General features: G+C 44.6%; 4 protein-coding genes across 11 annotated transcripts; 3 read left to right on the top strand and 1 right to left on the bottom strand.

Annotated features, from left to right (window-relative positions):
* Window positions 1-619: 619 nt before the first annotated feature.
* LOC101781827 (tyrosyl-DNA phosphodiesterase 1) lies at window positions 620-10,662 on the bottom strand. Of its 6 annotated transcripts, none has more exons than XM_022828253.1 (16): window positions 10,604-10,662; window positions 9,119-9,217; window positions 8,791-8,982; window positions 8,380-8,652; window positions 7,275-7,493; window positions 6,752-6,812; window positions 5,347-5,423; window positions 5,008-5,265; window positions 4,261-4,350; window positions 3,649-3,783; window positions 2,902-3,051; window positions 2,504-2,607; window positions 1,768-1,821; window positions 1,583-1,673; window positions 1,087-1,404; window positions 620-886 (listed from the first exon to the last, which is right to left on the bottom strand). In XM_022828253.1, the coding sequence occupies exons 2-16, from the start codon at window positions 9,134-9,136 to the stop codon at window positions 764-766; spliced, it is 2,163 nt and encodes a 720-aa protein (XP_022683988.1). In that variant the 5' UTR covers window positions 9,137-9,217; window positions 10,604-10,662; the 3' UTR covers window positions 620-763. The 6 variants fall into 6 exon arrangements, 3 of the variants coding, with proteins under 3 accessions (XP_022683988.1, XP_022683989.1, XP_004977325.1); XR_002678509.1 differs by lacking the exon at window positions 10,604-10,662 and having other exon boundaries at window positions 622-886; window positions 1,087-1,228; window positions 1,327-1,404; ... (1 more) ...; window positions 2,515-2,607; window positions 9,119-9,545; XR_002678508.1 differs by lacking the exon at window positions 10,604-10,662 and having other exon boundaries at window positions 622-886; window positions 1,087-1,228; window positions 1,327-1,404; window positions 2,515-2,607; window positions 9,119-9,545.
* Window positions 10,663-10,749: 87 nt separating this feature from the next.
* On the top strand, window positions 10,750-13,598 carry LOC101780874 (oral cancer-overexpressed protein 1 homolog). 3 transcript variants are annotated; one of them, XR_002678678.1, is made up of 2 exons: window positions 10,750-11,195; window positions 11,934-12,092. XR_002678678.1 is itself a non-coding variant. In XM_004977266.4 (2 exons), the coding sequence occupies exon 2, from the start codon at window positions 12,817-12,819 to the stop codon at window positions 13,249-13,251; it is 435 nt and encodes a 144-aa protein (XP_004977323.1). In that variant the 5' UTR covers window positions 10,802-11,195; window positions 12,747-12,816; the 3' UTR covers window positions 13,252-13,598. The 3 variants fall into 3 exon arrangements, 1 of the variants encoding a protein (XP_004977323.1); XR_002678677.1 differs by having other exon boundaries at window positions 11,929-12,092; XM_004977266.4 differs by lacking the exon at window positions 11,934-12,092 and adding an exon at window positions 12,747-13,598 and having other exon boundaries at window positions 10,802-11,195.
* A 1,069-nt stretch (window positions 13,599-14,667) lies between these two features.
* On the top strand, window positions 14,668-18,611 carry LOC101780472 (transcription factor VIP1). Its single transcript, XM_004977263.4, has 4 exons — window positions 14,668-15,310; window positions 15,612-15,744; window positions 17,732-17,816; window positions 18,013-18,611. The coding sequence occupies exons 1-4, from the start codon at window positions 14,802-14,804 to the stop codon at window positions 18,291-18,293; spliced, it is 1,008 nt and encodes a 335-aa protein (XP_004977320.1). The 5' UTR covers window positions 14,668-14,801; the 3' UTR covers window positions 18,294-18,611.
* A 4,430-nt stretch (window positions 18,612-23,041) lies between these two features.
* Window positions 23,042-24,482, top strand: LOC101754281 (nodulation-signaling pathway 2 protein). Its single transcript, XM_004978269.3, has 2 exons — window positions 23,042-23,909; window positions 23,983-24,482. The coding sequence occupies exons 1-2, from the start codon at window positions 23,042-23,044 to the stop codon at window positions 24,480-24,482; spliced, it is 1,368 nt and encodes a 455-aa protein (XP_004978326.3).
* The last annotated feature ends 1,445 nt before the right edge of the window (window positions 24,483-25,927 follow it).

Genomic DNA, 25,927 nt, shown 5'->3' with positions numbered 1-25,927 from the left:
GGCGCCACATCGGCACCTGAATTACAAGGACAACAAAATCTCCTCCGATTGGAACCTTAATCGCATCAGCAAATGGCTTTTTCCCACAACCACAATAGGTGTATACTAGGAAATTTTGGTTCCTGCGGAGATTTGACTTTTGAGGATCTGAGGCCACTCGAGGTCAGGAATGCTCAGCGAGAGATCGATGGACACAAGCCAATGGCGGTGGCGGTCGATCTCCCGAATCGGGAAGCCGGACGGATCGGATTCCCACAGCGCCAGCGCGCGCCGGGGCGGAGAAGATTCGCGACGGCAACGGCAACGCGTCGGCGGCGGCCCGGCGCGTCCCTGGATAGGGCTTCACGTGGGCTCGCGCGCGTCGCAGCCGTAGCCGCCGGCCTCCTCCCCTCTCCGCATCGCGCGCTTCGCTTGTCCGTGGGGTGTGGGGGCCCGCCCGGGGGTTGGCGTGGTGCGGACGCCGGACCCCGGAATCACGGGGGAGCCGAAGCCGACGGCCCGACGGGTGGTGCTGTGCTGCCCCGGCCGTCAACGTGGGCGGCGCGATGGGGACGCGCGGCCGGAGCATGCGCGCCACAGACTGTAGCAAGCGGCCAATGCCATTCTGCGCACGCCTCAATAGGAGGATGGAAATATCCGTTGCCACGATAGGATGAAAATATCCAAAGTTACACACAGGTCATGTGTTTTCAGCACCTGGCTTTATCGAATTAGAATAGAATTGCCCAGTGAGAGACCAAATAAACCACTGGCTTTATCGCCGTTAACACTGGAACAGGGTTGGGAATCGTCCACTGGGAATACAGACGGTACTACCCATGACGCGGCCAGACTGAACCATACACATCCTTCTTTGTGTACCTCCGATCCCATGACCAAGGGACGTCTGCAAGTCAAAGAATAACGTTTTAGGACTTTTTACTATGATCAATCAAGATGCAACAACAATTAAGAGTGTGTTTGGTTGCATGCACCACAAGATCCTCCTAATTAGTATCCTCCTAATTAGTATCTAAACATTCGGTGTGATAGGGACTAAACTTTAGTCCATGGAACCAAACACTCTTAAGACAGCGGAAGGCTAACCTTCTGTGCCGTAAGGTTGTGGAGGGAGTTGATACGGCACAGGCAATCTGACGGTCTTCGTAGACGGTTCCTTTTCTTCGTCGCCTTTCCAGCAGAGCGTGACCAGCTTGGTCTTGATTGTCTTGCCAAGGGCGAGGCCATCCTGGATATGCATGTAAAAACAAGGCGTAATGACAGGAACGGATTCGTAGAGAGATAATTGCAGGGTATACTATTAGAAAGGAACGACTTGCTATTTACCCGGTTTGAAGCGTTCCTCTCCGTGCACGAGAATTGAGGTACAGATTGGAGTGTTTGGGGCAAGAATAATACACCTAGCTGAAAAGTGGTCAAACAACAAGGCATAAGTGGTGACTCCATGATGACCATGGATCATCCGCAACTTGTAGTAAAAAACTATTCCTAGCTAAGTCTTAAGAGCTGAATAGTGCTCCAAGTTGCAAAATCTGTAACCCTGAATCTCCAGAAAATATCATGAAAACGCAAGAAAGCGTACCTCATATGAGCGTATCATCAGCTGTGTGTTGTTCTTTTGCAGCGCACCCCAAGCAGCTTTGCTTAAATTTGATGACGTAAGCAGAAACCATCTGATGGGAACAGACAAGATTTCAGATGTGATCATCCAGAAAAATACTGGAGTTATTTAGTCCTGGAGTGGAATTAAGCTATACCAAAACTTACGCAATGTTTTGACCACTGTAACGAGTAAACGTTTTTATGTGAGGCATTGCCCGACTGGTACAGGGGGAAAAATCAAGGTCAGAATGTCCATGTCAACAGTAAGCACTATAGGAAGATTTAGAAAGCATGAGGAAATCTTTTGGAGGCCATTTACTCACTTGAATGGAACACTCGAAAAAATATACAATATCACAATCATTACCCACTAGTGCTATGAAGTGATGTACTGATGCTGCTTGGTTTAGAGAGAGAGATTATTCCCTGTCCTGTTACGTAGAGCTAAATCTACCTGGCCTATGCTATCAAGCTATTGTTTAGTAGTAGACGTTTTATGTTAAGAACTATTATGCGTGCAGAAACATGGAGACCTGATCTGCTGCCTTCGGAAAATGGCAAAGAATGGCAGGGCCAGAAGCGTCACCTTCATCCTTCCTAACCTCTTTTATTACTGATACTCCCCCATTGGCAACTAATAGGTAAAGAAATATTTATCTGGAGAAGTTATACTTGTGCAGGAGGTTTGAAGCCTTAGGCACTTAATTAAAGGTCCTGAAACGCCAGTCTTTCAATCATGGCTATGCAGAAGCTATTCTATAAGTGGTAAAAACATGGTGGTGCAGTGGTACATCATGATGGGCCAATAAATGCTCTAAGCATCCTGACGGTGTAACAGTCATGGAATTTCATTCAAATAACATCATAGTTCTTCAGGTAATTACAAGAAAAGTGAGCATACCAACGACCTACATGGTCCGCTTTCCACCTGGACCAATATTTCTTCAAGAAGTCTTTCTCAACATTCTTTTGAGGACTTGGAATGCAACTACCAGCTGCATAACCCTACATATGAATATGAAACACAGAGAATAGCACGAGAATAAGACAGGTGGTACTCAGGTAAATACGATAGAAAAATAGATACCATGGATCTTGCAAGCCAAGAATTCATCTGAATGGAAGATTAATCTTGAGGCCAGTACAGATCAATCTTGAAAAATATCAGAAGCTACTACATGTTTTCAACAAGTTAAGAATGCACAGACAGCAGGGAGACATCTTTTTTTTTACATTCACAAATTTAAGAAGAGCACTTGAAGATGCGACGAAAATTATCAGCCTTTCAGCTGTTTTTACCTCTATTGAGCAACGGACATCTTCCACTGTAGGCCAGACAATCAGTGGCTTCCCGATACCTAGCTGTGATCCATCATCTGATTTACCAGCTGACAGCGAGTATGCAAATTCACTCATCCATTTCTCATCAAGTGACCCCAAGGAAGAAAACTGCAGCCAAGAATAAACAAATGCTAAACATACTAAAAGTTCAACTTGGGCAGTGATAGATGATAATAAATACATTTAAAACTTTTGGAAAATTGGATTCATGACAATGAAATATCTCAATTTTAGAAATACTAGTCGGGGGTGCCCATGCATTGCGATGGACTTTAAAAAAATTTCTAAATTCTACTCGCTAAGATACTTAAAGTTTAATTGTCCCTATATCTAAAACTTACATACTCACCCAATAATTAAGCTACAAAGAAAGCACATGAATACAAACTCAGCACTGAAGATCCTCCATTCAAACACATCAAATGCAGAGAAGATCCTCGAGTGTAAAACCAACCACCACAAACAGCTCAGATTTTTTTCAAGTGGTAAAGATACAAGCAAACTTGGTCAGTACACTTAAATACCATCGAAAGATTTTACAACATTAAGTTATTAAAGATTAGGAATAAAATTTGGTACTATATCACTTTTATTTATTTATTTATTAATTCAAACATTTACATATTAAAGATCAAACGATTAGTTTTAACGCCATGTTTTGTAAAGTTGCATGCCCTAGAAAATGGAGAAATGGACAAAAGGTACCTGATAAATTAGAGGGGACTTGCAAAATTGTTTATCAAACATGCATTCCTCAAGAACATTCCGAAGCTTCATATGGCCCCACTTTCTAATATTGGGGCCCACGTGATAACCAGGAACTGATCCAATCAACCTGACCTGCAAATGATCACTTGAGATTAAATAATATATAGATAAGCCAAAAAGGATGGGTTAAATTGGCGTGGACGAGGAAAGTAGCAGGCCAAAATGGATAAAAACGCATAGTGTGTTTTTGTGAATCAACGTGAAAATTCTTCCAAGTAATGAACACTTTGTATGATAAGCAGCCAAACGACGATCAAAATGACAGAGTATGTAACTCCTTTGGCATGATATAAACCTTACTGGTCAAGCAGCCCATCAACAATGCACATAATATCCAAAGCCAACTATTACATGGTTAATAATTTGCCATTTTTCTGTTGTTTATCAAAGCTAAGCATTGAAACTTGCTATAACCCCAAATGACATTTAGACGGAAGTGCTAACATCATTGCATGTGCCAGTCTAGTTAAGAGAGAAACCAAAAAAATTAAACCGTTCAGCACTGCATGTAAGTTTGAAGCAACTTTGAGATCAAAGAATTGTACTAACCATTGAATTACTATAGTCAAATTTCCTAAAGAATGCTGCATTGATGTTGACATCACCAACCTCTGGGAGATTTACTCTGAACTCAGGCCACTGCATTTTCATGAAGTGAACAATTCACTTTACTACCTAAAATAAATAAGATGAGTTTAAACAAAACTGCAACTACAGGGGAAACAAACAGGTACAAGAAAAGTAGTAGCCAAAATCAACAAAATCAAAAAGGTACAAGAGTTTATATCCTCATGCTAGGATGGATTAGATAACAAGAATGGAACTTATTACAGAAGCACATCTTCCACAGAGAAGCCAGATTATATCTTGTGCTTCACAGAAACATTCTTCAACTTATTTAATGCATCTTCCAAGCATGCTTTACTGCTTATAACAATAGATATGACAAGGGATAAAAACATAACTTCTTGTGTCAATTGGAAATGCAAAAAAAAAAACATTTTCCATTTTTTCTTCTGATGTGATAAATAATCAGATGGTTTTAAAACTTCCAATGATACTTTTCAGAAAACTTGTCTAGGGGAGATTCCGTTTCTGTGATTTTCTATGTAGGACACTGGAATTTCCTGGCACTCTTTTTTGTCAGACAAGAAATTTTTTTAACAGTGTCCTACACAAAGGTCGGTTTTTTGTTAGTGTCATATAGTCAAATTGCTCTAATTTCAAGACATCAGCAGAAAAAAATACTGAAAATTTTAAACAATTAACAATGGCACGCAGAAAACACCCTGTTACCTTAAGTGCACTAAGATAATCAACTAGATCATTCTCAAATGGAGCTTTTTTATTCAGATCCTTTGTGTCTTTCCAGGGAAAATCTTGCATCCATAGCCCCTGGCTTTTGTAATTCCAGTCAACATGTATCAAATTTGCTGTGTGCACAACAATACGGATTCCTTGAGGATATACAAGCAACATGGCCTTAGAATGATGTGTTCCAAATGAAATTGGGAGTGGAGGTTTGTGAAGGATCCAATTTGCAGGCTTCAGTTTCTGTCACTCAAGCATGAAGATGAAGTAAGCAAAAGAATGCAAGAAACATAACATAGCAAACAGTTTGCACCATTTTGCAACCTTCATAAGCTCTACTGAAGCACCATCTTGTCCATGTAGGACTAGGACATGTGGAACTTTTCTCAAACTTGGACATGCTGCACAATGGTGCATCTAATTAGCATTACATTAAAAATGAATGATGTAAAAAATGGTGAAAAAAGAGAATATTGATATATTACTATGTAGCACAATAATCTGAGCACATTTGTAGGTTGCCTTTTGGATTGAATTTTCCAGAAGCACAATCCAACAATTGTTCAAGCAGCTAAAACGAGTGGGAATAGGTTTTGTGGCTTTTGCAGTTCGAACACAGGCAAATGCACTGTATTTGAAGGAAATAACCTACCTCCACTACACTAAAGGCAACCTTCATGAGAAAACATGCCACATCCTAAGTTCCTAACTACCCATGTCTCAAAGTCTCGTGTGGCAGTGCGAACGACCAGATTCAGAGACCTCCCCTCACTCCCTCAAGACTAGTAGCCCAGCACAACCTCCAAGGTCATCGGTACTAGCTCCAACACCAGCAAGGGTACTGCGACCACAGCTAATGAAGTTGGACTCAAAGTCAGCTTCATCCTCATCTGCACTCACTGACAACCAGTGGCCGAATTTCTCACCGCCCACTTTCTCAGCTTCGTTAGAGAAAGCCATGCATGAACTTTCACCAGTTTGCCACTTTCATCATCAAGCACAACCAAGAGGGTGCTAGACTTTTCCTCTGCTGCCATTCTGCCCTGTCTCCTACTGTCCAGACTCCAGATATGGACAGGGGCAGGCTACTTGACGGCTTGACTACATCCAGCTGACTTCTTGACTTCTAGTTGATTCTCTCTTTTCTTTTCTTTTCTTTTCTTTTCCAGATAGGTTTCTGTTGGTTCCTTACATCTAACAACTGCTAACGTCTCATTTCAAAACTTTTTTTAATTGGTTAAGATTCAAAGATCTGAATTATTGATTTTAACTGGTCAATCTTGATTTAGATTTAAGATCTTTGAATGATCACAGGTTTCAGGGTTTTCAATGATGGATGCTAAATGAGTGTAAGACAAGTGTTACCAATCGGTTCTTGAATACATCGGTTCTGTGTGAATGGAAGCCAAGATGCTCTAAAGGCTGGGATGGGATAATATTTCTTGTGAACTTTGCAAGCGCTTTAGTGCTGATAATTTAGTGGATTACTCTTAAGTTCCATAGATGCCTAGTTTGCACTTTCACCAGCTACATAGTTCACTAAAGGGCATGGTGACTATACATGACACATTGTCATAGCACATAGATGGTTTCACTGTTTAATGTTTGAAACCGTAGGCACACAATATTTTCTCTTTTACTTTGAAAAATAAACAACTAAAAATTTGATAAACATCAGCTAAGGCAATACAGAACATAGACACCCTTAGGTTTCTAACAAATTACTTACCAGAAAGCAACCAATCCATGTCCACCATGTAATTTGAGAGTACAGCAAGAAGCACTTCACCCTAAGAATCCAATCGGATGCAAGAATTAAGAACTACTATACTTCTAAGATGAATTAGGCAGAGTAGGCATATAGTGTGAAAACAATGAATAACATTTTTTCACGAGAAATGGTTGCGAAACATGGACAAAAGGCCCAGTACATTAGTCAAAATGTTTGTGCTATACATGGAGCTATGGAAGAAATGGGCAGTACACCAGTACATAAGTGAACATTGCAGTCCAGGAGTGCTCTTTTCTGTTTGCATTTGCATCATAGAGGTTACTCTTGAGCACAGTGGTGGCAACAAGCGCACAAAGAACAAAAGTTCTTTCATGCATTATTTAAGAGGTGAAGGAATTGGGTTCTTATGCAACGGTTATGTTACTAATAAACGTTTATCTTAACAGCACTGGCATGCCGAATGAAATGAATTGATCAAACACATTCCATCAAAGATGCAAGTCGGTTAAATGAGCAAAACCTGTATGACATCCTGAATGGTAACTGAAGAAGTGTTAGTCCATGATGGAAGACCTTGGACCCGCATGAGCCGGAAAGTTAATGAGAGCATATCTTTCAAAGGATCAACAGAGTGCATTCTTTCATTATGTTTTCCAGAAGAACCAGCACTATCAGGTGGACTTATTTTTTGGCCAGAAGTCATGCCGGAAACAGTTGTATTCTCTTCTGTGAAGCTTTCCTGTTTAGATAGAACACACATAATCAAATGTAAGATTGCAATGATATGTGCATAATTTAAGGGTGCACTGTGATTTTACATAAGTAGACAATATATAAGTGAACTCTGATACTCAGCGAGAGAAGGTGCACAAAGCACACATAGGTACAGAAAGGCATAGAAAGGAATCATATTATAAATTGCATTAAAATACAAGGATTTATGCTCATGTGCAGTGTGATGATTACGGTAGAAACAATTTTGATCAAATTTCTTTTCCAGCCTTCCTTCATTACCCCACTGTTCACTTTCATTTTTAGTTTATTAAGTGATGAAACATGGAAAACTGTTTGTGAAGAAAACAAAGGAAAAGGGAACAATCATATCATAGTTCAAAGTCACCTGTACATGCAGTCATGCTTCATTGAAATTTGAAGAGCATGAAAAATAACACATAAATCCTAGACTCACAAAAGTAGTTTGCAAAACTTATCAAGATATTTATCATTGAACTTAAACCTATAAGAATAATAACTCAAATACATCCATTATGACATGTTATTTCAGACAAATGAGATTAAGGCATAACTTTATTTTCTGTTAGCAACCAACAGTTTTGGCTTAATTGCTATAGTTTCTCAACAGAACATGGCAATTCTAAAAGTAAATAAGCATCAACAAGTCACTTATTTTTCAAGTCTGCTATATTGGTCACTAAGATCGGTTTTAGTGTTATAATACCTAAGTATTGCCCAAATTAAGCAGATCCTAGAATCGATTAAACTCAGCTATTGACAGTAGGAAAAACACTTCAACTTAAGCATCACATATATCATGGATTGGCCTGTTGTCAGTTATGCAAGCATGACTTGAATGGTTTTGCAACAAAAACAGAATATTAGCTAACCTGCAGTGTTCTTGCCAGAGCCTCATCTTCCATGATCTGTCGATTCCTCTTGACTGCTGCACTATCTTCCTCGCTATGCCTCCTTTCCTTCTTTATGCTACCCAAGTCCATTGGTACTGAACTTTGATGTTCATCACCAAGATTCACATACTTCATGAAATAATCACCAGGAATCAGTTCGAGGACATCATCATGTGCAATCCTGGCTTTCTCCAGAGCGCAAACCTTCCTCCTCTGCCCCTTGGATTGCACAACTATAGGGTTCGGTCCTTCCTGAAAATCCATTCACTTAGAACTAAAACTTATTTCCCGAATCAAAAGCCATCAGAACAAAATTGTGTGGGACCATTCACTTAGAACTACAACTTATTTCCCGAATTAAAAGCCATCAGAACATCTTATCATACTGACCACTGCGACTTCAATGGAACCGTCAGCAGAGGTCCGGAGGCTCAGATGTTTGCGGCTAATCCTCTTGTCGGCGACAACCAAATGATTCCTCCCGACGACATTGGACCCCTCGAAGATGGGAATGGTTGATATGGATCCATTTGATGAGCCAGCATTGTCCTTGGCAAGGGGAACTAGAGTGCCAACCCTCACCTGCAAAAACCAACGCGCCACAGATCACAATGGGTTGATCCCCCCGCGAAATCAGACCATTTAATGGGCTGGAGAAACCATGATTCGTAGACAAAGCGCTGCACTCAATTTCGCAGAGAGAGAGAGAGAGACTTACACGAGATGCAGACGCCATGAAGGAGACCGGAGAGAGGGGTCTTAGTCTAAACCCTAAACCCTGACCCCGAATCGCCTACCCATGCCCAGCCTGACGACGGTCCTGTTTGTATCCGCTTATAAGCGGCTTATGGGCGAAAATAAGCGAAAATCCCACCCAAACGCCTCGCTTATTTTTCGCTTAGCACACAAGCGGCTTAGCCCAGAATCCACAAAACAACTGGATCTCCGATTTTCTGGTAAGCAGCTCGGGAGACGCTTATCTCGTAAGCGAACTCCCTTTCCCCCGATACCCTCTGCCGGCCGCCGGCTCCCGCGCTCCGCCGGCACCTCCCTCCACGGCCGCCGCCTCCCGCGCTCCGCCGGCACCTCCCTCCACGGCCGCCGCCTCCCGCGCTCCGCCGGCGCCTTCCACCTCCCGCCACGGCCGCCGCCTCCTGCCCTCCGCCGGCGCCGCCGCCGCTTCCTTCCCCCCTACCCTCGGGCAAGCACGCCTCCAGGCGACCGCCGCCGCTTCTCCCGCAGCCGCCGCCACTCCAGATCCCGCCGCCGCCACTCGCCCAGATCCCGGTGCCGCCCCCCTGCAGATCCCGGCGCCGCCCTTGCCAGGCCCCCGCCGCGGGCCGCCCCGCCACCGGACGCCCCTGCCGCAGGAAGCCCCCGCCGCCCCCGTCGCAGGAAGCCTCCGCCGCCCCCGCCTAGGCGCCGCCTCCGCCGCTCCCGCCTGGGCGCCGCCTCCGCCGCTCGACGCCCCTGCCCCCTGGATCCGGGCCCGCCGGCGCCGCCCCTGGGGTGGCCGGCCTGCCTCCCTACCTCCGCCCCTGCCAGGCCCCCGCCGCGGGACGCCTGGGCGCCGCCTCCGCCGCTCCCGCCTGGACGCCGACCCGCCGCCGGAGGCCCCTGCTGGAGCTACACCTGCCTTTTTCTTTTGGAGACGTAAATAAATTCCATAAGATATTAGATAAATAAACAGTATGCTTTTCAGTTTACATTCTTTTTTATAAAGGAAAGAAGTCAGAAGTAGTACTAGCTCATAACTCTACCCAGATATTATGAACCAGATTACTATTCGGTTCAAACAACCACGTCAGTTTTTCCCCAATCTATAATGATACTGATCAATGCATATAGATACTTATAGGTTGTATAAGAGAAATGATACTGATCAATCCATACTAGACCGATCTATCGTATGAATTTCATATTAGATCTATAGTATGAATTTCATATTATTGTAATGTAATTTCTATTTAACAAACTCCAAAGGCATCCAAAGGCATTAGAATATTGTCTTCTCCTCAGATTTACAATAAAAATGAGCTATTATCAGCCTTAGGGGGCATTCAGGTCAATTTACCAACCAGGACAGACAATCGACACAAAATAATCAGAATTGCCAAACACCCTGCTTATTCAGACAGCAGATTCTCCAGGCAGCAGGCTTATCAGATAAGCTTGCTTGCCAGATAAGCGAGTTCCAGAAAAGTGACACACTAGACGGAGAGAGCTCGTGGCCTCGTGCGGTGAAGAGATCCGGAAGACGAAGACGAAGGCTGCAATCCCACCGATTTCAAGTCGTTTGAGTCGAACCCTGTAAAATATCCTACGAAACACGGATACTCCACCTGGGGACCGTATCCCGTATCGGATACGTATCCGATACGGATACGCCCCGGATACATATCCGTGGTGTATCCACGTATACCCGATTAAATGGGCCGAAAACTTCGGATCGGAAACGTTTCCGCGCCTGGATTCGGCCCAGCCGGCCCAACATCACAGCACATCCCACCTCCTGCCCTACTCCCGTGACCCGTCGGGCGTCGGCTCTCCCACGCGCAGCCGCCTCACGCAGCGCATCGCCGCATTCTCCCGCTCGACCTGACGGCTGACGCAGCGCCTCCGCCTCTCGTCGGCCGCCGTCCGTGAGGCCGCCTCCTGCCAGCCGCCGTCCGCCTCCCGCGGCCACGGGCCGCGAGGCCGCCTCCCGCCGGCCGCAGGCTGCCTCCCGTCGGCCTCCGTTCGCCCGTGATTACTCCCGTCGGCCTCCGGCGTAAGGAGCCCCAGCCCCTGTTCAGGTGCGTGACTTCCTCTGATACTGGTAGTGCAGGCCTCCCGTGAACCGTGAGTTCCTCCCAGTAATGGTAGCATAGCATCCGTAAAGTGCATAGAGATTTACATTTTCTGTGTAGTGTATCCAGGCAATTTGGAAGTATAATCCATAGTCTACAGAATAAGGGCCCATGCAAGCATGGATGGTGGATTAAGTTCAGGGGCAGTGTGATCTTTATAATGTTGGCTATTGCACAGTTGTTGATTATCCTTTCTTTTCAATACTTAACCGGTTCAAAAACAATTGCTTGGAGAATAGTACCATATAGATTGCAAGTAGGAGGTAACGTGATGATAATTGGCCAATCTCCAGAATCTGGATATGAGTTTATATTGATTGATTGCAGTCCCAGGCTCCCATCCTCTCCTAAATTAGAACCTGCTATCATGTTATTCTCAGTGTAATAGACCTTAAATGTCTCTATGTTGAATTTGAACATCTATTTTGCAATTTAATATGCATTGTTATTTATTTATTAAAAAAATAGTTAAAACGTATCCGCGTATCGGGTTGTTTAAGAAATTGCCGTATCCGCGTATCCATATCCTTCCGATACCGATACGCGTATCCGTATCCGTGCTGCATAGAAAATATCTTATTTCAAAGTAACTTCAAGGAAATGAATCGAAGGACTTAGAAAGTAGTGATCAAGGATCTATATGTAATTACGCAATTCTTGTTGGAAACATTGTGAAAAGCCCAGCAAGCTGTCGGGAGGGAAACCGGAACCGGAAGTGGATTCAGGAAGGCACTTACCCCATCCGGAGGCGGGGGCAAGCAGCGCTTGGGGCGCGAGCGGCGCCGTCGTTGGAGCAGACGGCTTGGCTAGGGGAGGGGCACGAGCGGTGCGGCGGCTTCAGAGGTATCACGAAGAACTTGGCCTCCTTCTCTTAATCCCTAATCCCTAAGTTTACTCGATTCAATCCAAATTTCGAGCTGTAACTGCGACTCGGCGACTTGTGGCTTCCCAGTGATTAGAAGTTTTTGCTCGCTCATGAACTGAATATCCTGTGGGGTTGGTCTAATCCAAAGTAGATATTGTCGTAGTTCCACGCCTACGAAAATTGGGGAATCGACCTTTCCTTGTTGAGAGCTGTTTGAGGACTCACCATATGACAGAAAATTTGGGAATTTCACTCTGCTCGTTCGCAAACCGGAGGAACAGATTACACAAAACTAGAGAGTTATGGATGCTTGAACTTCGTTCGTGTGATGCCAGAGTGATAATGGCTTGCTGGTACATGTACCATCACTAATATCCTTTTGCATTTCCATAGTAATAATGAATCTGGTGTGTCCTGATTCCTGAAGTTCAACTCACAGTCTCTTGAAATTTTTTAATGAATCATTTGTACTTTTCCTTATGTCAAATGCTACAAATATAGGTGATATTTTTAGAGAAGACATTAATACATCTGCGGTTTCCATCTCTTACTTTACAGCACAATAGCTATTTCCCCCCTGTGGTATGTATTCATTGAACTTATTATTCTCAACCTTTTGTTTGTCAATGAAGGAGGCTTTTTGGAATCACGATTTTTGAAGAACTGTCTGCTGTATAGCAAAATTAGGTTCCTGATCACATTATGGACCAGCAACCTCAAAGTGATGCTGATTTTCTTGAGCCATCAGTACTATTAGACGAGACACATTACCAGGAGGGCTACAAAAATGGTTATCATGATGGCCTATCATCAGGGAAGGAAGAGGGCAGGCAGGTTGGTTTAAAGATGGGTTTCCAGGTCGGTGAAGAGCTGGGTTTCTATCAGGGTTGTCTGGATGTGTGGGCCTCCGCAACTCGCATTGATCAGAACGTGTTCTCAGCTAGGGTCAGGAAGAACATTGAGCAACTAGCTGCACTGGTGAGCAGCTATCCGCTGTCTGATCCGGAGAATGAACAAGTTCAAGATGTGATGGAGAAGATAAGGCTGAAATTCAGGGTTATCACTGCAACCTTAGGGGCGAAGTTGGAGTATGAAGGTCGCCCGGCATCATCGAAACAGGACGTTGAGGATCTGTGAGGGCGATAGAAATTTTGGTCTCTCTGTCTTTGTCATCTTGAGTTCTCCAAATCCTGTCTTCAGCTCGTTGGTATCATGAAGAATTTGGCGTGAGGAAACAATTGTTGAAGCATGAATCAGTAATACAATTTTAGCTGTCTTCAGCTTTGTCCATGATCAGTCTCTAAGATTTCACCAGAGATCCACAAGTACTTGCTTAATTGTGGAATATTTCCCTTTCACAAGTCAAAAACATCCCTTATAAATAGGTTCAAGCCTTCCTTACCTCTTTTTTTAAGAGCATCTTGTTATCCTATGTTACGGACTACTCCCTCTGTTCCAAATTGAAGTTCTTTTTAGATTTTCTAGATTTTCAGATTTTGTTATGTATCTATATATATATATATATATATATCTAGATCCATTGAAAAACTATGTATCTAGAAAACGGGGGAGTACAAACCAACACCCTCGTCTCATCTTCGGAAGCTGGCCTTATAATTTCGACGGTTAATCAATAATCACTTACTCTATTCTGTAGGCTACAATGCATACCGCATTATACATCTAGCCTCACGTCTATACATACTTCGACGAGCCCTATTGATCTCTCGTCTACACATAGGGGGGAAGTCTGTTTGAGAGCTTCTGATAATCTATTCGACAAAAGAAGAGAAGCTTCTGATCACCAATTCGCCATGAGAAAAAGCCAATAAAAGCTTCCCGGCAGAGGCATGTAGCAGGGGATGCAAGTCCGCGGGACCTTCCACCGCCCTGGCTTTCCCAACTGCGCTGCCGGCGTAGTGGCCGGTCGGCCTCCTCGCCACACTTTACAGCAGGGCCCAGGCACGCGGTGGCCCCACATTCTCCAAACCGCAAGACCCAACCGCCATCCAACTGACACGACACGGGGCCGGGGGGGACCGCCCCCTCACGGAGCACTCACTGGCATGTGGGTCCACGCGAAGCGGGACCTACGTGTCATTGGGCGGCAAAGGAAGCCACCGGCAAACAGTCGCCCGGGCCCGCGTCGGCTGCGGCACGCTGTTGCCTGATAGGAACAACGCGGCATGGCATCCTTCCCTGCGGAAATGACTCTTTTGCCCCCCACTTGCTCCTTGACTTGCCTAGACCTAGACCACGCGCCGTTGCGGAAATGACAGTATCTTTCCGAGGTCCCAAGCCGCCGCGACCCATACACCGAGTCCATCCGAACTCCCTCAGACACCTCGCGTCCACACCATTTACTCCACGCTAAGATTCCCCACGCTCCCTGCACCCTCCGCACCAACCCAGGCCCGCTTCCACCGTCCGTCGACCTCGAGATCCGTGTCGGAGCTCGCCACCTCCGTGAACCGGGACCACGCGGGGGCCAGCGGCAGCAACCCCGCGTCCTCCGCCCTTCTACTCCTCACACGTACGCCACGCCCACCAACCCGACCCACTGCTCTCACTCTTCTCTCTCTACCCCCACAAGAGACCACGCGCCGGACAGCCGCGAGCCCGCCGCCGCCTCCGCCGCCACAGGGTGCGAGAGCTAGCCGACGACCTCGCCGCCGTCGCCGACCCACATGGACCCGCGCTTCCCGCTGCCGGCCGCGCCGGCGCCGTCATCGGGCGGCGGCGGCGCCGCCCCCCGGGGGCACCACCGGCGTGCCCACTCGGAGTCGTTCCTCCGCTTCTCCGACGCGGACCTCCTCCTCGACCCGGACGGCGACTTCTCCTTCTCCGACCTCGACTTCCCCTCGCTCTCCGACGACTCCCCGGCCGCCTCCGACCCCACCCCGCCTCCGCCGCCGCCGCAGGCGGCCCCCGCGCCCGCGCCCCGCCCGCCTGGAGGGTCCCACACGCGGAGCCTCTCCCTCGATGCAGCTTTCTTCGAGGGACTCGCCTTGCAGGGCGCGGGAAGCAGCGGCGGAGGTGGGGCTGGGCACAAGAGGAGCGGGTCCATGGATGGGGCCAGCTCGCCGTTCGAGGGAGAGTCGGCGCTCTCGACTGGGCTGCCGGACTACGCCAAGAAGGCCATGCCCGCCGAGAGGATCGCCGAGCTCGCGCTCATCGACCCCAAGCGCGCAAAGAGGTGGGGGAAAAACTTAGCCTGCTTCCCTTTTTTTTCTTATCCCCCATCAATTGATATTTGATGCTTCCCAGATCCGGATGGTTTTTTCTTATCCAATATTGTAATTCGGAGCGCGAAGTCTGCACGTTAGGGTCCTCAAAGTTTAGTAGTGCTATCTGCTAGTGTTAGTGTGCTATCTGCTACGGAATCTGAGCTATCTGCATCGTTTTATTCCCAATAATTGCGAGTTTTTAGGGTTGGAGGTATCCTGGAGTTGTAGATTGCCAATTTATGTCAAGTTTTTGGTGATGCTGTTGTGCAGGATTCTGGCGAACAGGCAGTCGGCAGCGAGGTCCAAGGAGAGGAAGATCAAGTATACAAGCGAACTGGAGAGGAAGGTCCAGACTCTGCAGACCGAGGCCACTACGTTATCAGCGCAGCTCACACTTCTCCAGGTATAGGGTTATATTTGCTAAAATCAGTTAAATTCGTTGATGAATTGGTGTCCTCTGTGAAAAGTTACATCCAATCAGATTCATCTTTTTTGTTGTGCACCTGGGTAATAACAGGTTCCTGTTTTCTGTTCCGTAGCTTGGTTCGTGTTTGTTTTGGACTACAGCTATTTATTGCTGTGTTGAGTCGATTAGTTGGTTTATGCTATAGGATAACTGCATTTTTAGAATTATTAAATGCATATTCTGCTGAATGACTTTTTCATCAGACAATCACTTTGGAGTAGCTTTATTGTTGCCACTTTTGTCAGAACCCAGAAGTTTATGAGGAATTTAGCATGCGATGTAACATGTATTGATACTGGGATAGTGCAGCTGGTACTTTTCTGGATAACAGCCTTGTCAGTATGCATATGGTGCTCTTAGCTGTAGAACACTAGGGGGTGAGATTTTTCAAACTGAAAAATGAACAGTTCTGAATACCCCCTCCGTTTCAAATTGTAGGTCGTTTTAGCTTTTTTAGGTTCATAGATATTATTATGCATCTAGATATAGTGTATGTCTAGATATTATTATGCATCTAGATATAGTGTATGTCTAGGTGCATAATAAAATCTATGAACCTAGAAAAGTCAAAACGACCTACAATTTGGAATGGAGGGAGTACCTAATTACTAACCATTTAGAAATGGTTGCACAAGCCAATAAGGATGCATACAGTCACACGCTGGAAAAAGTACTTCCTCTATACGGCGAAAGGCTAATGTTTATGTATATACATGTGCACCTAGCATTTGAATGTACCGTATTGTGAGGCATTGTTTGTGACAAAGGGATTTTACATATTCGGGACAGTTCAGTCGGTGGGAATCTGTTCCAATGGTAGATATACTTACAAAATAAAAATCATAACATGAGTATGCACTGGCATTAAATATGTCCATGTCAAGTTAGAAAGACAAGGTAAATTTGTTTTCTATTAATATTCTCAAATCTTTTCTGGAATCATTATGGCTAGTTGCACGGTGTTTTAGGGTCGGGTGCATGGGGGCAGCTTTGGGTATATATTGATATTTAAAATCTATAACCAGAGCTTAAGGATTTACTTCTTTTAGTCAATACTGTTCTGCTTATGGAGTTGTAACTGGCATGGGGAAAGGAGTTGGGTAGGATTGAATGTGCCTAGTAGTTTTAGAGGTAAAGCGAATGTTTGGGGCCCGATAGGTCACAACCCACCATAAAATGGGCCGGTGGTGCTCCATTGCAGAGTATGATTTGAATGAAGTGGATAGAATGAGATGTTTAGGGTTTTGCTGAAGATTAAGTGGTCACAGATAGAAGACATTTCACTATCAAGAAAAACTTGGCTAGTAATCTACATTTAGTTAACAAGGACAGGGAACCCACAGTCTAGGAGGTACACTATGCTCTGAAGGAAGAAACAAGTGGATTGATGATGAGATGGCTGGGTTTAATTCATGTTGGTAATTGGCAATTGTCCACTTAAAACTTCTAAACAAGTTTTTATTGCTAGTTTGCTACTGGTAGGACCTCTGTGATAATAGATACATTTTCACAGTAATGGAAGTTATCTTGGTTATCTTAATCAACTATGTGAACTGTATTAATACTGATTGTTGTTAAATACACCACTTTTCGTCCAATAAAGTCAGTAAGTGTTTAAGCGTATACTTTTGCAGGATTTGTATTCTCAGTTTAGTAATTTTTCCTGTGTGCAGCACTCCAGTAATGTTTCCCATACTTACCTTTTATTGATGTTTGAACCTTGCTACCGCACGACATATGCTTTTTATATGCGAGAATATTTGATAGGGGATCATTATTGAAAGAGTTTAAACTACCATATATTTTCCTTGTTCACTCTTCTGTGAATAATGTTGTTTAACATTTTATGGTGCTACAATTTCTTTTGTTTCTCACATATATAATATCCTCATATCTGATGTGTTGCGATTTGCTTCAAACCCAGAGGGATACAACTGGTTTAACTGCTGAGAACAGAGAGCTCAAACTTCGATTGCAGTCCATGGAAGAGCAAGCTAAACTGCGGGATGGTATGCTCTGATCTTTGAAATTATTTCAGATCTCCTAATCATCATGTGTTCTTAAACACAAACTCTCACCGCCACAAGATCTCTGATTTTACTGATGAATTGATTGATCTGTTGGTGAAACGAAACAGAACAATTCTAGTTGCCTACTTATTTTAGGAATCAGCACATTGAAATGTTCCATTTTCTACCTCTACAGCTTTGAATGAAGCCTTGAGAGAAGAAGTCCAGCGACTTAAGATATCTGCAGGGCAAGCTGTTAACATGAACGGGAACATCTTCAATGGTGGAGTCCAGCAGCAGATGCCATCCTATTTCATGCAGCAGCAGCAGCTGCAACAACAGCAGCAGCAGCAGATGTCATACTTTGGTGGCCACCAGGCTCAGCATCACAATCAAAACCATCATCACCAGAGTCCATCCAACGGGGGGCAGTCACTGAGTGGTCAGTCCCTAAACGACTCCATGGATTTCATTTGAGGACAATGTCCGGGCCAAAGTTGTCACATACCAACTGCAGTTCAGCATTGTAAAGATAGCTAATGTACAATGTATGCATATGCCTCATTGGTAGGGTAGTTAGCTCTTGTATCATTAATCAGCAAGTAATTCCTGTATGACATAATATTCATCTTCTTTTTTTTATCTTTGTTGGTTTCTGAAGTAATTTGTTAGACTAGTTAACTACCCTTTTAACAGTTGCTGTACATGTTAAGTTTTTTTAACCGGTGGAAGCCTCCAGTTATCTAATACTCGCTGTTCCAAAATACTATTCGAGATATATATTTTTTCTATGTATCTAGGTATGGTAAATGTCTTTTTGATAAATGTCTATTTGAGGTGGAGCTAAAATGAATAGTAATTTATTCATTTAGGACGGAGGAGTATCTGTCAGTTGTTTTGCTCCATTCTGTGTCCTTTCACTGCCTTGGGTTTCTAAACATGATGCTACTTTGTGCAACGGATATGGAATACGGTTGGTTAGCAAGGCATCAGTGGGAATCAAGTTAGAGCTAGCATGTCAGGTCTAAATCAAATAATAGTGGCAAAAAGACACGATCGCTAGAATATGACGGCCCGGAGGCCACCAATAATTGCTCCACGATTTTTTTTAAAAAAAATGCGTTTTCGACATGTATGTTACTTTCAAAACCGCATGTTGTATTGTAATTGGTAAATTTTCATCTGGGGCTACTCCATATGGATTATTTCTCCATTCTAACTTCTTTTTAATTATGTATAACTAGAGTTAGAATGGTTTGAGCATTCTAAGATATCACATAATCTTTACCCAAGGCTATATATTAGTCCAATAGCAAGAAAACAAACCTACTTTCTTCTGAGATTTACTAACTCTCCTTGAAGGCTAGAACATGCTTGGCCTGGACCTCACCGGGCAGACACAGGCAGGTGGTCGGTCTCTCTCAAGTCATTTGACAAATCAGAAACATCATATTGGAGGTGCATCGGATGTGGCGATGCACCCTTCAATATCTCACCTTTCCTCCCCTTTGACACTTCCATCCAAATGATAGTAGACCTTTAATCTTTTATTTGGACAAAAATATCCACTTTCACAAGATTGGACAGGGGAACCTGTTTTTTCTTTATATAAAAAGGACCCGGTTGTATCACCTTTTTTTAAAAAAAAGTGAGGCCTGCCCAAAGGGCCAAATTATGTTGGTTCTTCTGTTGCTGTCCGTTACCATATATTTTTTTGCTCATCCTACTTAACATGCCTATATAATATAACTGGTGTCTACGAAACAAAAACCAAAAGGTGCCTGGAATAAGGTTATTATAGGAAAAAAAATATTGGAGTATAGGATTACCACCCCCATCTAAAAATTCTAAACGTTTGCTGCAGGTATGCACGTGTTTAAGGCTTTTGCTGGCTTGCTGCATGCATTGCCTAAATGCCCAGCTTGAGGAATTAACATCAGACCTTTTGATGCCTGCTAGTTTTGAGGCGAAAAGTATATCATTGCCACTTGACCAGTCTTTGATGGTTTTGCATAAAGTTTCATAGTAAAATTTTAAGAGGAAAGTGTGGAACTTGTTGCTTGTGCTATCATAGCTAGAAACTGACCCACAACCCTAGTAGCATTCAGGTATATAGCACTAGCACTAACAACAAGGCCTAAATTTTCTCCTGTGTTAGTGTTGGGCAGTAACCAATTTAGCATGATCCGAAATTTCACCAAACATTCATGTGCCTCTGAGGAACAACAGACTCCCTCTATTAATAATGTACTTTCACTATTGATGCTGGATGGCACGCTCTTAAGAAGGATAATTATTTTTGAAGTCCAGATGAAAAACCCAAAGCAATAGGAAACAAAAGTGCATGCTTTCTCTAAGAATGCTTTTCATATGTGTTAGCTGACCAGCATGGGTACTCTGAACCTCAACAGCCGATGTTCATTTGTAAGCTTGTTAGATCTACCTGACAAGTGAACAACTGAACATGAAGATCAATAAACACGTGGATCACATTTTAGGCAGGATCAAGGTCATATGTCGTATTTTATGACAACACATTCACCACATCATTTGTAACGGATTAGTGATATGCATATGTTACAGTGGTAGATTGGGCTTCGGATCCCCCTTCAAAAAGATTGGGCTTCAGATATTTGGTTTCGGGCTTCCTTGTTTTGAAAATTGACAGTCTGTGGCACTCACTCAACAAGGACTCAAAGAGACAGGCACCAAGCTGGTCCTAGAACTCAAACCCAGGTGTGTGTTGACACTTGACAGACACTCTAGCACTCTCAGAGGAAGGAGATGAGCACCGTAGCCATATCTTGGGCTCAAAGCCGTGCCCGGCTATATCAAATAGATAACAACAGGTTACTATGGTGTCAACTCCTTTTTCCCTCCTGTTGCTAGTTCGCTACAAGGCGCATCCTACCATCCTACCTTTCCCTCAAGAACTAAATGTTTGTTACTGAATATTTTCTGCCAATCACATTTTGAAAAGTTTTTGAATGTCGGCTAGATTCTTTATTATTTGATTCCACGATCATCATGTTGACGCTGCGTGAACAAAACAACTAAGGTTTGTATATCATATAAAATTGTCACAATACACTGATTCCATGACTTTCAACCAGAATCATTGGTCTGATGAAATCATTGATCCACCGCTGCATTTGTGATTTGTTCTATTCTCTAATGTAATGTTTCGCTTCTTTCTCTGGTACGATTAGGATGACACCAAGGTCTCCATCGGCCGGCCTTGACTCATTTGATGTCATTGTTGGTGGAGTATTTCATAAGCATGGCAAACAGTCAAACCCATACTATGTGGACTATGCAGTCATTTCCTTTCTTGGCTTCAAAATAATTGCTATTAAACTCTCTATATGATGGCACCATGTAAGTCTGAGTTATGGCTTTTAGTTTCCGTCACTTGTATCATGCATAGATTTCGTCCTGGTTAGGCTCATGGTTGCGAACTTATGATGATCACGGTAAGCTTCTTACTACCCTCTTCACTGACAAAACGAACTACGAATTCATGTGCGCAGCCAAGAATCTTTTGTTGTAAAAGAATAAATACTTCACTTTCCAACTGTGCGAGCTCTTGTTTTATTGTACTTTGATGTCCCTTTTGTTTTGGTTAATCATGACAAGGAAATTAACACTTGCGATAAACAATGCATGGGAGTACTGACACTGGGCTAATCACAAGACACCCCTGATTAGCGTGGACACCCCTGATTAGCGTGTGGATGGTGACATCTAAGCTTGTCCTCTAATACCATCCGTTTATGCGCCGCTTTGCAAATGAGCAAGAAATTTGTCTCTTCATTTGTTCCGCTTTATAGTTGTTGCTGCTTATTGCTTAAAGCTTATCAAAGTATAAACATTTGTGGGGATCTTTTACATCTGAGCTTCTTTATTCAAGATCTTGCGTCGATAGCAGCTCACGATCTCAACATGTAATATTATGTTGCAGATTTCAACCATGTTGTAGATAACTGTAATTCAAAATTACCACAGAGAAGAGTTTCAGTACAAGTTGAGATGGAAAACAAGGGGTAGATTGGAACCAAGAATATCTCAGTGGCCCACATTTGTTCTGTATGAGTACCCTTTGTGCATCAACTCTACGCCTTCAGACAAGCACCATTGTCCTCTTCCAGTTACATTCTATCGGCTACCTCTCCTGCATCTCTTAAAAATTGATGTGGTGTTAGAATCAATGCTGTACCAGCTACATTATGAAACTGCAAAGAGTTTAATATTAATTTGCAACATCAGTACTGTATGGCTGGTAATAGGCTTGCACATAAAAGAATTGGGCATGGCAGCTTGTCCGTGTCTTAAGCTTATTGGTCAATATAATCAGTATAAAATTGGACACACAGAGCCACAGAGGCATAAGAAATTAATTATACTTGGCCTGGTCTTAAGTAATTTTTTCTTCAAGATTTGATCTTAAGTAAATTTGCTGTCTCCCAACATTAATTCTGGAGCTTGACTGAAGAATATGTAATTAGCCAGAAGAGACATGGATTACTGTCTTGTGAAGAGAATTACTCCTATGCCATTGCAAATTAGGGATACAAATTGATGCCCCTAACAATATTCATCACCCCCATTTAATTCAACGAATAATACTGGGTTTTCAAAAATGAGCCCGCGTCCCTATTGCAAATCTACCCAATCCCGGACTCCCATGTCATAGACACAAGTCATGGCAAATTCGGGACTGGAAAATTTTCAATGGCATGCGAGGATTTTAATTACCTAGATCACAACTCTCTTCTTATGATTGCAACTTTGTTTGCTTCGTGCAATCATCAACATACATTGTGCACATGGATGTTGCAAGATGCATGGAATACATTGTGCACATGATTCAGAACCTGACCACATGCTGCCACCTAGCTAGAAGCATTCTAGGAATATGCTCTGCCATGCTCTCACCTTTTTCTGTCAACTCTGATTGTACAGGAAAATGACACAGTGACACATCATTTATATCCTCTGAAGTTGGTAGAGAACTGTACAAAAACGATACATCTTCTGCTAGATCAGTGCCAAATTGTGGCTCCAAGGAAAGACAATTTAGCTTACACAATCCATGAAGGTCCACATATAAAATTCCATCCTCTTGTGAAATGGTCCTAACCCTCCTGCCTCCTGATTGTGTACATAAGCTGTATGAAACCACAGGTTCCAGCAATCAGTTCTTTCTCTCTGAGGACATCAGCCAGATGGAGACCATGTCATATCCTTGCTCCCCTCTCATCCCCTTCCCCACACAGCATGAAGAGAGCAGCTACCTCCTGTGGTCTCCTCAAGTACTGATCCCCCTTTCCCTTGAGAATGGCGATGGCGATGCCGATCCTTCCTCTGATCATCATCAGCAGCAAGATCATGAGGTCATGGACATGCTGATCCAAGAAGCCAATCGCTTGCCGCTTCAAGATGAGCTCTCCAACGGCGATCCATTATTCACCGGTTTTGATCAGAGGAGGGAAGGGCAAGAAAATGGCAGCCTGTTGGCAGTCCAAGAGGAGTTCATGGCGGAGAGCAGTTTAAGCGACCTCCTCGTCGCCGGCGCCAGGGCAGTTGCGTCCCAGGACTCGATAAGCGCCTCGGCCATCTTGTCGAGGCTCGACGACCTCATCCCCGGCGTGCCTTACAGAAGCTGTCACCACGCAGCGGCCAGCCCATCCGACCATCTGGCCTGTTACTTCGCCAGAGGCCTGCGGTCCCGGATCTCCGGCGCGCGCACCGAACGCCATGCGGCTGCTGCGCCGGCACCGGAGAACCGGATGCCGGCGTACCGGATGCTGCAAGAGCTCTCGCCGTTCATCAAGTTCGCCCACTTCACCGCCAACCAGGCCATCCTGGAAGCCACCGCGGACGACCCCGGCGTCCACGTCGTCGACCTCAACGTCGGCGAGGGCGTCCAGTGGGCGTCACTCATGTCAGACCTCGCCCGCCACGGCGGCAAGCCGTTCCACCTCACGGCCGTCGTCACGGCCGCCGGCGCGGAATCCCACACCGCCAGCTCTCACCCCATGGCGGCACGGTGGCTCTCGGAGTTCGCGGAGTCGCTGAACCTCCCCCTTCCCGGTACAGCTCCCTCCACTGCGCGGCGAAGAGGACCTGCATGGCTTCACTGCTAGTGGCAACGGCGGCGGCTCAGTGATCGTCTCATGCGACACGACGGATAAATCTTACAGCTCCCTGATCAGGTTGCAGATGCAGCTTCTCGGCAGTGTCAAGATCCTACACCCCAAGCTGGTGATCCTAATCGAACAAGAGCTCTTCAGGATCGGCCGAAGTCCCGCTCCATTCGCGGAGTTCTTCTGCGAAGTGCTGCAGCACTTCGCTGCCATGCTGGAGTCCTTGGAGAGCTGCTTCTGCGACGGTGGCTACGGCGCGTGCCTGGGGCTCGTGGAGAAGGAGACGCTGGGCCCAATGGTAGAGGACGCCGTGGGGCAGTATGGATCTCTGACAGGTGGGGCTGGTGCTGAGCTGGAGGGTTTTAGGACTTGTGAGCTCAGCAGCTTCAACGTTGTTCAGGGCAAGATGTTGGCTGGGCTCTTCGGTAGAGGGTTTGGGGTTGTCCAAGAGGAGGGCAGGCTTGCATTGTGCTGGAACTCTAGGCCCTTGACCTCAGTCTCTGTTTGGAGGCCCGTGTGAGTAGGAAAGATAGGAGTTGTGGTCAGTGGTCACTTGTTCAATGTGTCCTTTGTTCTTCGATTGCATTCTTGTTACAAAAATTTTGCTTTGCTAGCCATTTTTCAATTTGGTTGCGGAGACTAGAAGAAACAAACATTTGAATACAGACCAGCTTCAGTTTCCTGAAATATTTTAGCAAAACAGACAGCTGGTTTTCACTTTTACTTCGCGGTAACCATTGTATATATGTCTTTCCTGTTTGAAAAGGATTGTGCAGTAACAAACTTTAAGGCGTATAGATTAGTAGTGAAACTTTGCTTCCCTGTCCATGACTGGGCATCCATTGTAACTTTCTTCAGGTGTCAATTTCACCTGAGAAAGTTTCATGCATGGATGCAGAGACTCGATCAACCACAGTCCACAGCCGGCTGATTACATGCGTGAGGCTGGATGATTTTTTTTTTTTTTTTGCGAGTAGAGGCTGGATGATTTTACCGCAGCACTAGTCGAGATTTATATTGGTGTTTGTTTTCCTCTGACTGAGCCACTTGTCGTTCTGTCAGCCTCTGTTGAAACGAGGCGCCGGTTGATGATGCAGAAGTTTCTTGAAGCCAAGCTACGGTTTTTCAGGTGATTCCAATGCGACTTGGAGCTCTTGTTTTTGGTCCCTTTGATGGATCTGGTTTTTTGGGCTCTTTATTTTCCCCTGCAAGTGCGATGTGACGTTCAGGTGGCATGAACAGGTCAGGTGAGAAGAGAACAGGTCTTCCTCCCCACTCTACATGAGAGCATACAAGGAAACGACACGAGCGATACCGAAAAGGCAACCCCTCTTGGCTGCTGCTGGCATACTCTTTTCCTGCACATGTAGCTGCTGACCTGTAATGGAATTGTACTGACCTGATTATATATGATATGTCGATTATGTACGATCTGTCGACTGATGCGTTGCAACTTGCAAGTGGTGCCACCCATGAACGCAGGATTGCAGGAGGAAGGTTTCTGACAAGATCATGGCATAATGCTGCATCATGAGTTCATGACTCGTGCAAAATCGACGCATTGCTATGGTTATACATTTTTTTAAAAATAAATCATCTTTGCAGAATTTGTTTGTTAGAAAAAAGTCATGGAGGGCAAAAATTATAACATATCCCAAATTATGGTATTCCGATGCACATGATGTTTTTGTTCGTTTCTAGTTTCCTTTCTTTATTTTTTTTGTCTTGTTATAGGAGAAAACAAATTAACACAAACAGCAGAGTGAGCAGTACTCTTGAGGGAGCCCCCACCAAAAAAAAAAGACTATTTGTCGGCCCATATGCAAACCGAACCAAACCCGCCCGGGTGTAACTAACGGCCCAGTAATTTTCTCGCGCCAGACCATATTTTGGGCCCAGACTGCTGATGCTTCCAGGATCTCTCTCTTGAGAGAGACTGAAAGAGTTAGTCGTACAATCTCTGCC

The sequence above is a fragment of the Setaria italica genome, chromosome VII (assembly GCF_000263155.2).
Source record: "Setaria italica strain Yugu1 chromosome VII, Setaria_italica_v2.0, whole genome shotgun sequence".
In the NCBI taxonomy this organism is placed as follows: Eukaryota; Viridiplantae; Streptophyta; class Magnoliopsida; order Poales; family Poaceae; genus Setaria; species Setaria italica.
The sequence above is the reverse complement of the archived record's forward strand: the minus strand, read 5'-3'. Positions and strand labels throughout refer to the sequence as shown.

Coding starts and splice junctions, on each gene's coding strand:
- LOC101754281 (XM_004978269.3), top strand. CDS start 23,042: ATGGAGACCATGTCATATCCTTGCTCCCCTCTCATCCCCTTCCCCACA. Junction 23,910..23,982: donor GCTGAACCTCCCCCTTCCCG/GTACAGCTCCCT, acceptor GCGGCGGCTCAG/TGATCGTCTCATGCGACACG.
- LOC101780472 (XM_004977263.4), top strand. CDS start 14,802: ATGGACCCGCGCTTCCCGCTGCCGGCCGCGCCGGCGCCGTCATCGGGC. Junction 15,311..15,611: donor GACCCCAAGCGCGCAAAGAG/GTGGGGGAAAAA, acceptor GCTGTTGTGCAG/GATTCTGGCGAACAGGCAGT. Junction 17,817..18,012: donor GCAAGCTAAACTGCGGGATG/GTATGCTCTGAT, acceptor CTACCTCTACAG/CTTTGAATGAAGCCTTGAGA.
- LOC101780874 (XM_004977266.4), top strand. CDS start 12,817: ATGGACCAGCAACCTCAAAGTGATGCTGATTTTCTTGAGCCATCAGTA.
- LOC101781827 (XM_022828253.1), bottom strand. Junction 7,494..8,379: donor CTCTGGCAAGAACACTGCAG/GTTAGCTAATAT, acceptor CTATCTAAACAG/GAAAGCTTCACAGAAGAGAA. Junction 1,405..1,582: donor TGATGATACGCTCATATGAG/GTACGCTTTCTT, acceptor ACCACTTTTCAG/CTAGGTGTATTATTCTTGCC.